This window comes from Arvicanthis niloticus, chromosome 5 (assembly GCF_011762505.2).
Source record: "Arvicanthis niloticus isolate mArvNil1 chromosome 5, mArvNil1.pat.X, whole genome shotgun sequence".
Classification (NCBI taxonomy): domain Eukaryota; kingdom Metazoa; phylum Chordata; class Mammalia; order Rodentia; family Muridae; genus Arvicanthis; species Arvicanthis niloticus.
Window position 1 is genome coordinate 43270937 of NC_047662.1, and position 16889 is coordinate 43287825.

The 16889-nt window shown below is 42.2% G+C and overlaps 1 protein-coding gene across 1 annotated transcript in view; it reads left to right on the top strand.

Moving 5' to 3' along the window:
* The first annotated feature begins 1 nt into the window (after window position 1).
* The window catches only part of Tceanc2 (transcription elongation factor A N-terminal and central domain containing 2), a 38676-nt gene continuing 21788 nt past the window's right edge, over window positions 2-16889 (top strand). Inside the window, exons 1-3 of the mRNA XM_034502325.2 lie at window positions 2-156; window positions 712-850; window positions 12106-12247. Of these exons, the coding sequence (XP_034358216.1) occupies window positions 752-850; window positions 12106-12247 (241 nt within the window). The 5' untranslated portion in view covers window positions 2-156; window positions 712-751. The remainder of the gene's footprint in view (window positions 157-711; window positions 851-12105; window positions 12248-16889) is intronic.

Consider the following 16889-nt stretch of genomic DNA (forward strand, 5'->3'; position numbering starts at 1 on the left):
AGTGCCTTCTGGAAAGTGTAGTTCCTGCGAGTCACCGGCGAGGACCTGGGCCCGGGAAGAAGTGTACAAACAGTTACGACGCGTGGCCGTGGCCGTGGCCGGGCCGGAGGTCTCGAGAGGTCAAGAGACCAAGCTGTAGGCAGGCTGATTTTCCCGGTGGGTCTCACGTCGAGCTGTGATTGGCTAACCCCTTTCCAGGCCTCTGAGTGCTGTGGGCAAGGGAAGGATGAAATCCTTGCTCATGGTCATGGTTGGGGTTCTCTGACCATAGAACAGTGGTTTCTGGAGCTGCTTCTGTATTGTTCCGGGGTCTGGAGATGGTTGTTGTGGGCCGTAGAGTAATTCTTAGGATTGGGGCTGCCGCGGGGTGGTTGCAAAGAGTGGTTCACTGAGCCCAATGGAACCTTAACTCCGACATAACTCAACCTAAACTGGAAAAGGATTTCACAAGTCACCCCATTATCCTGGGTATTGGAATCCTATTCCCTCCATAGCGTGCCCTTCTGGAAGCTAAGAACCTAACCCAGGAAGTAAACGTAACTATAGTTTTAGTTTTTCAGAAGAGAGTTCCTTTTTCGAGAAGAAATCTTACTTACTGTAAATATGATCCAGAAGCCTCCATAATTCAGGAGTGTTTAGAAAATCCAGGCGTGTCACTTCTGGGAACACACATCTCAATCTTACTGAAGTTTCACCCTCTTTCTTGAATAGAATACACCTCAAGCACCTGAAGATAGTCGAACCCCCAGCAATGGATAAATTCGTCATTCGAACACCTAGGATCCAGAATAGCCCGAAGAAGAAACTCGGAGAAAAGGTTTACAAGCAAGCCACAATCGAGTCTTTGAAGGTGAGGAGGAATGTGAGATCAGAGAAAATGTGCAAAGGACTGTCATAAAGAGACAGGACCAATGGGTTCCATTGTAGGGAATCTTGTTAAGCACCCTTCAGGGACCATATTTTTTTTTTCTCACATACCCTGTACAGACTCATCAATTCCTGTACCTCTGCTACCCTGAATTAATCCAATTATTCTGGCTTTAGGGTATGGTGGCTAGGATCACCACCACCCCTCCTTGATTACAAAGTTTGTTTTTGTTTTTAAAGATTCATTTATTATTTATTTTAGTTTTTGGGACAGGGTTTCACTGTGTGGCCCAGACTCATTCTGTAGACCAAGCTGACCTAGAACTCAAGAGATCCTCCTGCCTCAACCTCTCAAGTCCTGGGATTAAAGGTGTGTGCTACCACTCCTGGCTAAGATTTATTCTTATTATGTGTGTCTGTGTGTGGTTATGTTCACTAGGTTATGTTTGGGTCTCTTTGGAGCTGTAGTGATGGTGCACTGCCTAGAGTGGAAACTTGAGGTGCTGGAGACTGAACTTAGGTCCTCTGCAGGAGCAGTGTGTAGCAGGAATTGTAGTAGAATCATTATATCTAGGGTGAACATTAGGATGAAATAGCTGTTGTTCACTCTATCTAGGGTAAACTCAGAATGAACTGCTGTGTTCTAGAAGTACTTGAACCTTGAAGAAATCGCTGTAGAAAACGGCGATTGTCTCCTGTTATCCGTAGAGTTGCTTTTCTGAAGGAGCTGTACAGCCTTTGCATGATTTTGGTCACACGACAGTCCTGCCTGGCACACTTGGAATGTCCTGCAAGATTGGCCACAGCAAATAGTACACAATAAAGACTAAAGTTGTAGGGGTGTGATGTTACCTTTATAAAACATACAGATTAGACGAGGGGCTTTGGAATGAGGAACTTGTGTCACCTAAAAAACAACTATTGTTTTTGCTTTTGCATGGCTTTTCAAGATTCAGTCCACAGAGACTGGATCTCTCTCCTGCCAGCAAGGCTTTAATATGTCCTCCAGTGTCTCTCTTTTTCCAAACGACCCCTGAGACTCAGATCACTGACAGCAGTACCTGCTCTCAACCACCCCTGAGCCATCAATCTCTCCATCCCAAAAGTTTTTCTCAGGAATAATAAAGTTTCAAGTAGGATTCTATATATCTGTGGGTCAAATGACCCTTTCATAGGGGTCACCTAAGACTATTGGGAAAGAAAAAATATTTACTTTACAATCATACCAGTAGCAAAATTACAGTAATGAAGTAGCAATGAAAATAACTTTATGGTTGGAAGTCACCACAATGTGAGGAACTTTATTAAAGGATTAGGAAGTTTGCATTAGAAAGGTCTGCTCTAGTCACTGCTCTAGACAAACCTAGTGTAGTGTAAAAGATGATGCTTTATAGTGCTCTGACACCTTATATGTAGTGCTTTAGCCAGAATGTAGCATATGGCTTCATGACTCATATGGCTCCACAGGTCCACCCTGGACCACAGAGACTTAAATATATTGTTTGCTCACTGGAACTAAGCTTGATTCCAACTTGTTGCCGCCAGCAGCAACAATGTTAAACCGGGTTCACCTGTAAGAGAGGCTGAGAATAGGGAAGTGGCGGGAAGAGACAAAGCCAAGACAAAGTTCTCTGATCAAGGCTCAAAGCTTTAATGATCAGCTCTCAATTTAAAGGGGAAGACTCAACCCACAACCCCTCCTGGTTTCAGATGGGTGGGCTAATCCATAGTCCGTTCCAGGTCACGGCCAGAGATGTCTCAAGGCAAGCCCAGGGGCAGTTCTGCTTCTGAGTTCTGGGCAGCCAAGGTGGGTAACTCCACCTAGATCCTATCACTTGGTCTTGTTGTGGTAAACAAGGTCTCTCAGGCCTGCTCATGGTGGGGGAAAGGGTACACCAACTAGTTAGGAAGAAGCAAGGACTATTTACAAATAATCAGGCAAGCTAAGTGTACCAGTGTGGGTCTGTGGTGCCCATGTGTGGGTGTGGGTCCTGTTGGGCTGTGCTGTGGTTCCCGTGCATCTGTCCCCCAGATGGCTCATTGGTTCAAGGCCCCCCTCTACGGTTCTCCACAGCAGGCCCCAAGTACGAGAAGAAGTCCATGGTTTTAAAAGGTTTATTGTCATGGCAGAAAGTGGATGAAGCTGTACCCTGTGTCCTCAGAGTGGGCCTGAGGTTAAATATCTTTTGTAAGGAGGAGGGTCTGGGAAGGAATGCTTAATTGGCTACACCCTCTGGCCTTTAGGTATCTCATTAATATGGAGCTCTGTGGCCTGTAGTCACACCCTCTATCTGTGCTACGTTACCTAAGGCCACAAACCTTTCTTTGGGAGGGGCTGTGGATAAGTGAAAGGAACCAGGGCCCAGGAGCAAGGCCAAACATCTACTGTTCCATTAGGGTATTATCCAGAGTTCGAGGTCTGTTCTTGACCAGGTACCCAGCTGCCTCTCACAGCCCACTGCCCCACATACCAGGAGACACTAATAGGCCTTGGCTAAGGCAGAAAGATGGAACATTCAAGAATGTTATGGGTTGCATAGCAAGACTATTTCAAGAAAGGAAAAGAACTATATTAGGGTATAGCTCAGTGGTAGAGTGCCTGTTTGCCATGTGTGAAGTCAGTTCCCATCACACCACCACCCCCCAAAATTACACAGAGACAATCATGTGAATGCTGAATGAATTGTGCTATACTGAGAACAACTTGCAGAGTCCTTTTGGTCACTTTTACCTCTTCTGCATTTCTGGCTTATTTTTAGTTTTCCTCATTGGCTTCTTTATCCATGAGATTCCTAATGTTTGTGCTCCCCAGAGTTCTGCCTTGTTTTGTATGCTTAGCCAAGGTGACCATATTCATCCCAAGGCTCTCTATGTATGTAACTGACATACCTGCTCCTCCAGTCTAGATTTCTAAGGCTGAGAGGGCATCTGGAGCTAAAAATGGTGGTGGTAAGGCTTAGATCTACTTGGCTTAGATCCTAGATAAGTTCTTTTCCTGGGTGCTCTTACCAGACTTACCAGACCTGTATTAGAGAGCAGTGAAGAGGGCCTGCCAAGATAGTTTTTGGGGTGGGGACATGCTGAAGATCAAACTCTAGGCCTCTTGAATGCTGAGTAAAGACTCTGCCATGGAACTGTATCTAGCACCAGCCCCCATACATCTATAATCCTTTTGCTAAGAATGTTCTTACTTATCCCATTGTCTTGAAAACAGTATAGTATAGTGATTAAAATATGCTGGAGCCAGGTAAGCAAGATGGCTCAGCACGCAAAGGTGCTTGTTGCCAAGCCTGGAGATTTTAGTTCAGTCTGGGAAATCACGTGGTAGAAGAGGACTGACTCCCATAACTTGTGTTTCTGTCCATCTTCCCGGAACAGAAGCACTCTGACAGAGAAGGATAGTCTGTGTGCCATTCGAATAACTCAAGTGTTTCCTCTTATTGCACTCCTGCATTTTCAAACCTGTCTCTCTGCATGTGTGCACCCTGCTGCACTCTGCGCTCCTTGAACACACGGACCCTCCTAGTTTTATGTGTACAAGACCTGACATGTAGGATAGCTTCTAAACAACCAGGTCACCTAGAATTCTACAAGTTTTGGCATGGCACATGAGATCGTTCCTGTTTGGCTCCAGCATGACTTATGCCTGTGGCTCTCCATTTATGCAAGGACGTTCTGGCCATGACCCCTTTGTTTCTTTCTTTTCCTGGTCCTTCCTTTATGCTTGTCTCTTTCAAGATGTGAGGGCTTTCTTTTGACTTAATGCTGGTCCCTTTTCCTGTAAAATCTTTCTCTTTATTTTTATAGAGTTAATTTCTCATTTATCTACTCAATCAAGAACTACTTTCCTTGGAAACTTAGCTCATAAGTTACATACAGGGACTCTGAGATATTTACCTCTGTACCCTTGGAAAATATTAGTGTCTGGTATATATTAAAGAGTCATTAAGCATGTCTTCTGCCTCCAGTCTTCAGTTCTCTCTCTCTCTCTCTTTCTTTCTCTCTCAACTTTTGTTCATTTTTTAGTGTATATGAGTATTTTACCTGTGCATATATATGCACCATACGCATCCAGTACCTGTGGAAGCTAGACAATGGCATCAGACCATCAAGGATCTGGAATTACAAACCATTGTCGGCTGCCTTCTGAGTTCTGGGAACTGAACCCAGGTCTTCCAGAGGAACAGACAGTGCTCTGAACCACTCAGCTGTCTCTCCAGACCCTTGTAGCACTCTTGATAGTTCTTCCACAACTATTACTGTGAAACAGCTTTATGCCCAGCATAAGAGGAATCTGAGATCGAAATATAAGCCTCATGAGACTTCCAATAAGGGTGTGAGAGGTAATAATAATATAAAATGGGATTTATTACAAAATTATCATATAGGCAATAGAGAAGAGAGCAAGTCAGGTTTTGTGACAAATGCCAATAATCTCCTCACTTGGGAGATAAAAGCAGAAAGATCAAGAAGTTTAAGATCATCCTAGGCTGCTTAGCAAATTCAAGGCTAGCCTGGGCTATATGAGACCCCATTCCAAAAAAAATGACTGTTTCAGTGGTTAGAGAAGCCTACTTGACAAGTACCTTAAAGGATGAAAGGAAGGCTTGCCCAGATAAAGGGAGGCCACACACAAAGCCATGAGTGTTTACTGCTCTCTTTCCATGTGTCTCTGTGTGTTCTCTTTTATATGTGTACAGTGGCAGCATTTTAAAAGGAAGTTGTGTTAACTGTGTGATTTAGAGAATTTGCTAGATCTGCTCTCTGCCAATCACTTCTTCTCATGCACCAGCTTTAGTTTTTATTTGTCTAGAGCTAGAGCACCACAGTATAGCTCAAGCTGACTTGTGGTCTTCCTGCCTGGCCACCCTGTGTTGGGATCAGAGACATGTGCCACTGTGGCTGACTAGCATTCTGGTTTAATGGGAGAATCTGCTGAAGTTGAAACCTGGTTTTCCTCATCAGTGACAGGAATAACTCTTAATAACACCCAGTCTGCAGAATTGTCAGAGAACTCACAAATAAATGCTTGGTGAGAGGGCTGACTTAGCCTTATGCCTGACATGTAGTGAAGATCCATAGGTTTGTGGGTGGGTCTTTTTTTGTTTTGTTTTGTTCCCCAAAGCACCAGCAAGATGACTCAGATGGTAAAGGCACTTGCCACCAGAACCTAAATAGTGGAAAAAGAGAACCAATTTAGAAGCTGTTTTCTGACCAATGCATATGCTCTACGACCTAGGCATGCACAAAATAAATGGATTAAAAATGTGGAAAAAAGTTTAGAGTTCAAGATGGGGTTATTGTTATGATGATAATGGCATTAGTTGAGCCTTTTTATAGGCCAGACATTATGCTAATGCTTTGCAGATATTAACTCTTAAGTTGTAGTAACAGCAGTGAAAGTTGTGGCTTCATCATTTACAGATGAAGATTCCAGGAGCTGGAGACATGGCTCAGGGGTTAAGAACACTGGGTTTTCTTCGAGAGGATCAGTATTCTATTCCCAGCACTCTGGACAGCTCACAGCTGTCTAAAACTCTAGTTGTAGGATATCTGATGCCCCCTTCTGGCCTCTGAGGACACCAGGCATATACAAGGTAAATAGACATGCATGCAGGCAAAAACTCATAATAAAAACCAGGGCATGGATATCAGGGCATGGAGAGGTGGAGTGGTTGGCCTACGGCTGCCATGTGCAGCACCACATGGTAGAGCTGGGATCTGCACTAGACAGTCTGGGTCCATATAGTCTACCCACTAACACTAAAAAGAAAGTAGAGGTTTCTGAGTGCCAAGCTGGGGAGGCATAACAATCTTAGGATCATTTTACTTCTGTTATCAGCATGTTACAAGTAATTTCACCATAGTCTTATCTCATTCAATAAAAGAGATACTTGGTGGAACTCATGCCGTGCACATTTAAATGGTAAAGGTTAATTTGGTTAATCTCATCTTGATCCTTTAGGAAGTGATTTCTTCTTTTAGTTCCAAGAACACTTTTTCTTTTTACTATTATTAAAAGATAGAGAATATGCTGGTTCATTCAGGTCTAGCACTCTAAAGTGCTAATGCTTTATGAACCTTCTCTTGTAGGCTGCCCAGCCAGTGTGTTGTCTCCTGCCCCAGCCAGTGGAACGGTGCACACATGACTGCTTATGAGTTATTATTTTCTGTGATCGATCCTGGCATTGCAGCCTTCCCCAGGTATAAGACCAGATGAAAAGCGTATCTTTCCAGTGATAACTGTTCAATACTCAGAATAGCTCTCCCAGTTATAGTCTGCATCCATTTCTCTGTGTCTGTTTGTGTTATAAGTAATGCTGGTAAGAATCTGAAAGACTGCTTTATATGGATACAGTAGGGGTGGCATATACTTATAATCCTGTAACTCCAGCACTCTGAACGTGGAACTTGAAGGTCATCCTCAACTGTCTAGTAAGTTCAAAGCTAGGAACCTGGCTGTATATGGCCACACTCTGCCCCCACCAAAAAAAAAAAGTGAAAATAAGAAAATATTTCTTTGATATATGTTGATATCTGTAGAATTCTTTTTTTTTTTTTTCTTTTTCTTTTCTTTTTTTGGTCCTCTCTCTGATTTCTGCCCTTACTTTTCAGACCTGAAACTATTATAACAGTTTTGCTTTGTTTTACCTTCTTTGCATTGAGGATGGGAAATAAAGTAAGAAGAAGTTGTTTGGACTCTCAAGTTGTAGTCTGGTGGGAAAGGTAGTCTTGTTCGTGAGTGCATGCAGAACCATAGGTACAGTAAATGGAACACAAAGAGGGATGTGTTCAAAGGCTGTAGGGAAGGCTTCAAGGAAAAGTTGATGCTGCAGAGAGTCTCTGGAAGACAAATGGCTGTCAGGCAAAGGAAGACCATCCTAGGGAGTGGGTGTACAGTGCTGCAGTGCAGCTGCTGATGGTATCTAGAGCATATAATGAGACTGACAGGATTACAAGTCCTGAAGACCTTTTATATCAAGTGTAAGAGTTTAAACTTAAGCCTCCTCCAGCACCCAGAAGGCAGAGGCAGGTGGATCTCTGACTCTGAGGCCAGCCTGGTCTACAGATCAAGTTCCAGGACAGCCAGGGCTGTTACACAGAAAAACCCTGTCTTGAAGGGAAAAAAATATTTGGACTTACTTGGTCCATAAGTCAGAATGATTTTATTTGGGATTCTTAACCTGTTTCCAACCATGTATAGATGCTAGATTAAAAGTCTAATAAGACAGGCATACCTTTAATCCCAACACTGGAGAGTCAGAGGTAGGCAAATCTCTGTAAGTTCAAGGCCAGTCTGATCTACAGACTGAGTTCCAGGATAGCCTGGACTATAGAAAGAGAAATCTTAAGGTCTAAGAAGAGACAGGAAATTGAAACTGGAGCTGTGAGTAGACAATGGTGCTGAGTTATTTGAGAATGTTGAAAGTGGCTGTAATGCTTAGATCTTGATGTCAGTATGGGGCAGACCTCAGAGCCTCATCTGTTAGGAGATGAAGTGGACATCTATGCTCTCAGTGGAATTTGAAACTAAAAGAAGTCTACCATGTTTGTGAACAGTGAACAAAAACTTCTCAAGTTGAAGAAAACAGTGAAGATTGCCATCTTCTTGGGGTCTTAGATAAAAGAAGATACCTTTTACCATTCGTATAAACTGAAGTGTTAGTATGAAGTCTAATGTAAAACCAGGAAACTCCAAAAACACAGGCAGATGTGACCTTCCATTAAGACACTTCACATCCTAGAGCACACAAGACTCCCCAAAAAAGCAATCCTCTTTAGAGAAGAATTCATGGTTCAAATAAACCCTATGAGAAAGTAAGCTACATAGACAGCGAGTGAATGGGTAGCTGTAATAAATTCTCTATTCCAAAAAAAATGAGGATCAGAGAACAATCTGAAATCTTAAGTATGTTTGTAATATTCACAAAGATTTTTAAAAGGAACAGAATAGAAATAAGAATGAGAGCTAGAGAGATGGCTCAGCAGTTAAGAGCACTGACTACTCTTCCAGAGGTCCTGAGTTCAATTCCCAGCAAGCACATGGTGGCCCCCAACCATCTGTAATGGGATCCAATGCCCTCTTCTGGTGTGTCTGAAGACAGCTGCAGTGTATTCATCATATATATAAAAATAAATCTTTTAAAAAAAAGAAAGAAAAATGAAAAGTGAAACAATTTGTCCAATGAAAAATACATGTTTGTTGAAACAGAAACATACTGAACAGATTAAATTAAAGTAGACAGATTAGTACCTAAAGAGAAAATGATGAATTGAAAGCTTAATAATAAGGACATTTATTTAGAATACATCACACAGAAAAAAAGAAATATGAAAAAAATAGCTTTGAAAGATAACGGTAAGACCAGCCCAGATTTCTTTGAATGTTTGTTCTGAAAATGGCAATATTTAAGTGAAAGAAGTACAATTACCTTTAAACTAAAAAAAAAAAAACTATAAAGAAAACTGAGAGTCCAGGGTGGCAGAGCACACCAGTAGTACCAACAATCTAAAGTTAAGACAAGAGGATGGAGAACTGGAGGACAATGTAGGGTACATTGAATCTATCTCCAAACAAAACAAATGTAGTTTAGCAGATGATAAGAAAGGAGACAAAAAGTAAAAGAAAAATATTTCTAGTGAGTAATACAGATGGACGAAAATAAGGATATTGGAAACTAGATCCTTAGACTCCACTGGAACAGTGGTGGGAGAGCAAAACAGCACAGCACCCGCTACTCAGAGCATGAAGATACAGAGAAGATAAAAGTAAACAGGTGGAGATAGTGTACAGAGAAGTCAAGAGTTCACTGAGACAGTATTTATAACAGTAGAAATACACGGGGAAGAAACTCTCAATAGCTGTTAGGAAAGTAGATTTCAAGAGTCTAAGATGTGTGTATACAATACTAGGATTACGAGTCAGTATTGCTAGCATAGTAGGTCAGCTCTAACCATAAATATTACTATGGAAACATCATTAAAAGATACTGAGTGAGAAAAACTTGATTTATACCTTCCAATAGAAAATAGCTTCTTATGTGGCTTAGGTTTTGTCTCTTTTTTAAAACCATTTAATAGTAATACTTACAGTAGCACATAGGAAAAGGTTTTCCTCTCAGTTTTGATTGAGTCTTTTAGGGCCAAGGACAGAGTAGATGTAAAATGGCATTTCCAAGTGACAATCTTCACCATTTCTCTGGAATATGTGCAAGCAGTATGCGAAGACTAGTTTCAGAATCCTGAACCCACCACCTGCCATGGGCCATAATGAAGGTGGAAGTTAACAGAAGAGACAAGTGCATTCACTCCTCTGTGTGAAGTGGGAGGCTTCTGTGGTGGTTTCAGTTGCAGAACTCAACTCTGTTCCTGGGGTTGGTCAACACCTAGACCAGACCTGTGCTTGGCAAAGTGCACACAGTTGCTGGCTAATGCCAGAGGGAGAAGTGGAAGCTGTTATCCTTGGGAAGTTTTTCCAGGTAATCATAGGAGAGAATGCTGGGTACCCTGACTTTAAATAGAGTGGCTGGATTCACAGTATTCTTAGAAGGGCTCTGGGGTCCCTACAGAGAAAGTCTGGACTAGGTTGCCCCAAACTGGAAACTTTGATCTTGTATTTAGAAAGCATACAAAACAATGGGTTCATTGACATTTTCTTCTTTTTTATATTTCCTTATTTACTTATTGTGGGTGTCTGGAGGTCAGAGGACAACTTGCAGTTCTACCTTGTAGGTTCTAGGGATCAAGCTCAGGGAATGAGACTTGGCAGCGCCTGTATCCTCTGAGCTGTCTCACCAGCTCTTATTATAGCATTGGTATACATTAAATTATATTTCCTTACTCCCTTCCCTTCTGTTCACATGTCACATGAATTCCGTTACTCTATTTTACTCCCCCTTCCTGCAGGTCTCCTTCCCCCCCCCCCTTATTAGTGTGTGTGTGTGTGTGTGTGTGTGTGTGTGTGTGTGTAGTGAAGTGACAGCTAGAAGAATCATTACCAATATAGTAGGTGCTTCAGGTGAATTCTCAAGCAGAGAGCTCTCCAGGGACCTGCAGAAGTCATCTTGTCAGGGAAGAGTCATCTTTAAATGCCCACCTGTTCAGAGACACCCAAACTGGATTGACCTCAAATCTTTTCCTTGCTTTCTTCCTAGCTTTGAACCTAGAAAGCAAAACAAATGCAAGCAGGCTGGGAGCTGGGAGCTAGCGCACAGATGGACCCTCCTTTCACCCTTGGCTTCTATGTTCTCGCCCAAGGGAAGGAGATACGGTTTTTATGGGATTGTCTTTATAACATGGCTGTATTGAAATGTCATTGGAAGCTGGGCGGTGGTGGCCTGGCTTCAAACTCAGAGATCTGCCTGCCTCTGCCTCCTGGGTGCTGAGACTAAAGGTGTGTGCCACCATGCCCGGCTCTAACATATTTAATTTTCAATTATAAAAGCTACTTTGCTTTTTTATTTTTTTTCTCTGCCAATTTTGTTTACTAAAAAGTTCTTAGTTTAACCTACATCAAAATTACAGAAAAAAAAAATCACATAACAGTCCAAAAGCTTTCCCATCTCTTACCCCATTCCTAATCCCTAGTGTTTAAAGGAAGCCCGAGGACCAGTCTTAAAGTGGCAGCTTCCGGGAAGGATGCAGGGAAGCGAGTTTTCGAAGGGCAGGGACTTTATTTTCCGAGGAATGGCACAATAATAGTCTCATTAAGTAGTGCGTTGTTCTCTGACCTTCCTGTGCGTTTGAAGTTTTTATTTTTTTTTTTTTAAAAAGAAGTTTTCTTTCTTTCCAAAAACAAACAAACAAAATAATAATATTGAGTTTTCTCTGGGATGTGGAAAACTGTTTGTGTGATCTTTATTGTTGAAGTAAACATGGCTTTATGGCTTCTCTGCTCTGAGCATGTCGATTAGGACACTTAGTGAGTTGTGAGGTTGGTCCTCCTTAGCACCCACTTTTCATTCCCTCTCCTGCTTCACCTCTCACGGGCAGTGCCGTGGTGCCCGGTTCAGTGAGATGAAACGTTGGACTTTTCCTAATAGATGCAACTCTCCACATCTGCAGTAGGCAGGACCTGCTTCTTAGCAATTACCCATCATTTGGGGCCATCAGACACACTGCTTTGGTTCAGGTCATAATCAATAATTCATGTCAATAGGAGAGCCATTAGCTCAGGTGGAGGCAAATGTCTTTCTAATGAAAGGATTCCATTTTCCAAATAACTTTTCTTTTTCGCAGAGAGTTGTGGTTATAGAAGACATAAAAAGATGGAAAACTATGTTGGAGCTTCCTGATCAAACCAAAGAAAACCTAGTTGCTGCCTTACAAGAATTAAAGAAGAAAATACCCTCCAGGGAGGTGTTGAGGTCGACAAGGATAGGTATGCTCCTGGGCCCTAAAAAGTACCTCCAGAGTGTCTCCCTTCTTCCTGTACACCGTGAGTTACCTGACCCGTATGCTTTTCACACTTGCTGGAGGGACTGCTGTTTAGAACACTGTACTAGCCTCAGGCTAGGAATTTATAGTTAAAATATAGTGATATATGGTAACATATAGTGAAATAGTAATATATAGTAAAATATAGTAACATATAGTAAAAATTTTCTAAAAATGAAATGAAAATACACAAAACACAGCCCTCAATCTTTTAAACTTTTTGCTTTCATTTTATTGTGTGTTGGGAATGGGGTTGGGTATGTGTTTGCCACAGTGTACATATGGAGATCAGAGGACACATTAGTGGATGTTTGTTCTTTCCCTCCAACATGTGAGTCCTGGGATCAAACTCAAGTTGTCAGGCTTGGTGGCAAGCACCTTTACCCACTGAGCCTCCTTGCTATATCTCCCCCACCTTTTGATTAGAGTTAGCAGAGTTGCTAACATATAATAACAGTTATAATATAAAGTTTGAAAAGCATGTGTCCAATATCTGTATTTAACACATAGACTTCATACAGGTAACATCTTGAGTGTGCTTGATGATGACTGTGCAAAATGATTAAGACTTGGTTGTGACCTTGAGGAGCTGAGGGTTTGGTAGAGAGGTGATGGTGTAGACAAACAGCAGCAGTACCCTACTGTAGCTATAAACAAGCACATACGACACTCTGTCCATTCGATCTGGAACGTCTGTATGCGATCAGAAAAGATAGAGCAGTCGCTACAATCTGGGGACTTCAAAAAGGCTTCATAGAGGAAGTGGTGATTCAGTTAAATCTTGAAAGAAACCCAGCTTAATCTGTCAACAGTGGCAATATCTGGCGAAGCCTGGTTTATAAAACAAAATGATAGCAACATTTGCCACTGTGTCATTTATTATAGCTTTGGAGATATTTCAGAGGTGAGGGAGGGAGCGCGTTGAATTGCCTGTTTAGCACAGCACACAACTGTGGCTAATATGAAGGGAAGAACAACATGTGTTCCTCAAGCTGCTCTCAGCTCCCCGGGGAGTCCAGGGCAGTCCTTCACAGCTGCTGCCCCTGCCCTCACCAGTGCAGCCATCGCCTCCTCTGTCTCCCCTTGACCTCCTGTTCCTGAGAAGCAGGAGAGAGCAGCAGCCCCTGTCACTAACAGCTGGGAAGAGCTTTACAGAGTCCCCAGGGAGCCCCCGAGAGTCTTAGAGTTGCACCCCTGTAATATAAACCAGAATCTGAGGAAATTAGATGCTTAAAGAATATAAAACCCTATCATTATAGCCAAGGAGATGCTCCCATCTGCTGCAGGATTTGCTGTCTTTATAGGTTGTGGTCACTAGAGGGCAATATGATCATTCACATGAGCCTGTAAGGTCTTTCCACCAGTAGAGGGTACTAGTGTTTAATATTTTATGACTTGTTTATTGATGCATATATATATATATATATATATATATATATATATATATATATATGATCCTGTTTAGACACATACCACAGATGCCATACGTGATCAGATCTTAAATCTCAACATAATAAGCTAGGATTGTCCTAAAAGACAGAACAGATAATGATTTTAAAAACTGTGTTTCTGTTTGACCACTGAGTATAGTGTAGTGTTTTCAAGAATGGGTGTGTCCAGTATTCAGAGATTACAGCCAAGGGCCGGAAGAGAACTACCATAAGGTTTGACTTAGCAGGAATTGGAACTCATCCAACTTTTGAACCCTGACCTTACTTGAGCCTTCCTCAAACTTGAAATTGCATGGAATGCAGAGGGTTCTTGGTTCCTTTACAGTTATATCAGATGAAAGTCTTATTTGGATCATTTCCTGAGAATGTTTATGTTTCAACTTTTAGCCTTCCTGCCTCCCTACCTTGTGGGATGTAAGCACCAAATATCTGCAGAGTATCCTCTGTGTGCTGGGAGTTACGGAGTATAATGGAGACAGGAATTGCTTCCTTCTCTTTGGAGCTTTAAATCTGATGGAAACATAGGCAGTTTAATAAGACTTTGTTCTGTAGCTTAGTGCAGTGCTCTGATGACGGGGAGAAGTTAGCCAAATGTATGGAAGTAGGGAAGAAAGTGTTGAAGAATGTGTCAGGCAGAGGATGCATTCTGGAAACTGAGTGGAGGGTGGAGGTGGGAGAGAGAACATGGTCATGTTCCAAAAGCTCCGAGTTGTTAGGTGTATTTAAAATGTACTATGCCAGAGAGTGTGGCAAGAAATGCAGCCGAGAGCCAGTCTGGACCAGATGGAGAAGGCTTTTTGTAAGCAACTCAGAACTGCTTGGTTCTGGCAATATATTAGTTATCTATTACTATGTAAAATTGCCCTAAAATCTAGCTGCTTAAGAAAGTATTGTTTTGGGCTGGAGAGATGGCTAGCACTTAAGAGCACTGACTACTCTTCCAGAGATCCTGAGTTCAATTCCCAGCAACCACATGGTGACTCACAACCATCTGTAATGGGATCTGATGCCCTTTTCTGGTGTGTCTGAAGAGAGCAATAGTGTACTCATGTAAATAAAATAAATAAATAAATAAATATTTTTTTAGAAAAAAGAAAGGAAGGAAGGAAGGAGGGAGGAAGGAAAGAAAGAAGGAAGTATTGTTTCACATAGTTTCTTTGATGGTCCGAAATCCAGGAGCCAGTTTATGGGAGTGGTTTTGGTTCAGAGTGGTTTTGGTTCAGAGTGGTTTGGTTTGATTTGGTAGGGGCTCTTACAGTTTTCCTGGCTATGTAGTTTACCTTGAGCTCCTGACTCTCTTCTCCCTATCTCCTAAGTACTGTGATCAGAGGCTCCACACCCTCCTTGTCTTTTAAGAGCTTGGGCTCTTAAAAGCCCAGTTGGGCTGTTGCTTAGAGTTTCAGTCACCCAAGGGGCTTCCTAGATGCACATTTTAGAGGCTTGCTCAGAGAAGGCTCTTTGTTCCTTGTCATATGGGCCTGTCATCATGGCTGACCCTCACAGCAGCTGAAGCCCCCTGAGTCAGAGATCCCGAAAAGGACAGGAAAGTGAAACAACAACCAATACGGAAGCCGCAATTTGTTGTTTGTTTCTTTGGTTGGTTTTTTGAAACTGAGTTTCATTATGTAGCCCAGGTTGGCCTGAAACTCACTATGTACCTGAGTTAGCCTCAAACTTGTGGTTGTCTTACCTCAGGCTCTCAAGGGCTAGGGTCATAGGCATGAGCCGCCATGCCTGGCTTATAATCATTCTCTCTTCAAGTGTGCTTTTATTTTCTCTAGTTCCTCCTGAGCGTCTACAGGTAGAACTGTGTTGAACCTGTTCTTTATATTTTTATGTCATATTCTTTATCCTGTTATCTCTCTTAGCACTCTAGGTAATTTCTTCAGATATATGTCTTCCAAACTGCTAATTCTCTCTTCTGCTGATTCTGACTCATTCGTGAGCTCTTTATTTCAAAGCCTGTTTTATTTTCCTATTTCCTATTTCCTCTAGAACTAAAGTATATCCCAGAGGAAATGTTCAAAAAAATGTTGGATGCAACATTTAATCCCAACAATCAGGATGCAAATCTCTAAGTCAAGGGCAGCCAGGGCTACACAGAGAAACCCTGTTTCACAAGACAAAACAAAAAAGGTATTAGATGGATAAAGCTGAAACTAAAGAAAGATTGTAACCATTTCAGTGGGAATTATTTGTCATTGGAATGAAAGGAAAGAGTCAGAGTTTCTAGGGAGGTACGGTCAGCCATAGCTGAGGTTATCATTTTGCCAAGTAAGATTAGTCTAAAAATGCAATAGGGCAGAATGAGCTCCTGTTCATTCCAGGCTGAGGCATGAGGAAGGAAAGGAAGGTCTGAAGTCCTGAAACAGCATCCTAGAACATGGATGCCTGGGAGGGCAGCAGCAGCAGCTTAAAGAAACCCGACTGCTGGACAGTCAGCCCAGTCTGAGCTTTATAGCCAGTGTCCTGTCTTCTAGTACACTCGAAGGTAGTGTTCTGGGTTCAGATAAGCTTAGAAAGTGCTGAGTTACTGTCTCCTCTCTACTGGAGATTTTTATCATAATGTCTTATGTAATAGGCTAAGAGAAATCCCATAAGAAAGAAAGCTGGGCTGGGAATGTAGTTTGATGGTAGAGCACCTGTGTAGTTTGCACAAGTCCCTAGGTTCAATCTCCAGCAGGGCCAAAATGATTAGACAAACAAGCCTGTCTGTCTTTGGTTTTGGTTTTAACTCAGGGTTATTTATGAAAGTGTCTCATAGAATATCTTATTAGCAACCTATAAGGTTAAACAAATACACTTGTAACCATTTGATGCTGTTAAGCTATGGGATACATAACTGGAGCTTCTGGTGGCTAAGAGAAGAAAGTAAAGGTGAGGGATACCAGGGAAAGGGAGACCACATGGAGGCCATCCAGGATTTGTTCAGCAAATAGTTATTCAGTGTATGCTGTGCTGGCTACTTTTGAACTGTCAGCTCATCCTAGAATCACGTGGGAAGAGAGCCTTGAAGAATTTTCTGAATCTGCTTGTCTTATAGACATTTCTTTGGGAGATTAGTTGGTCGAGGAAGGCGCCACCTACTGTGGGAGGCACCGTTCCGTTCCCAGGTGTGGGGCCCTGGACTGTGGT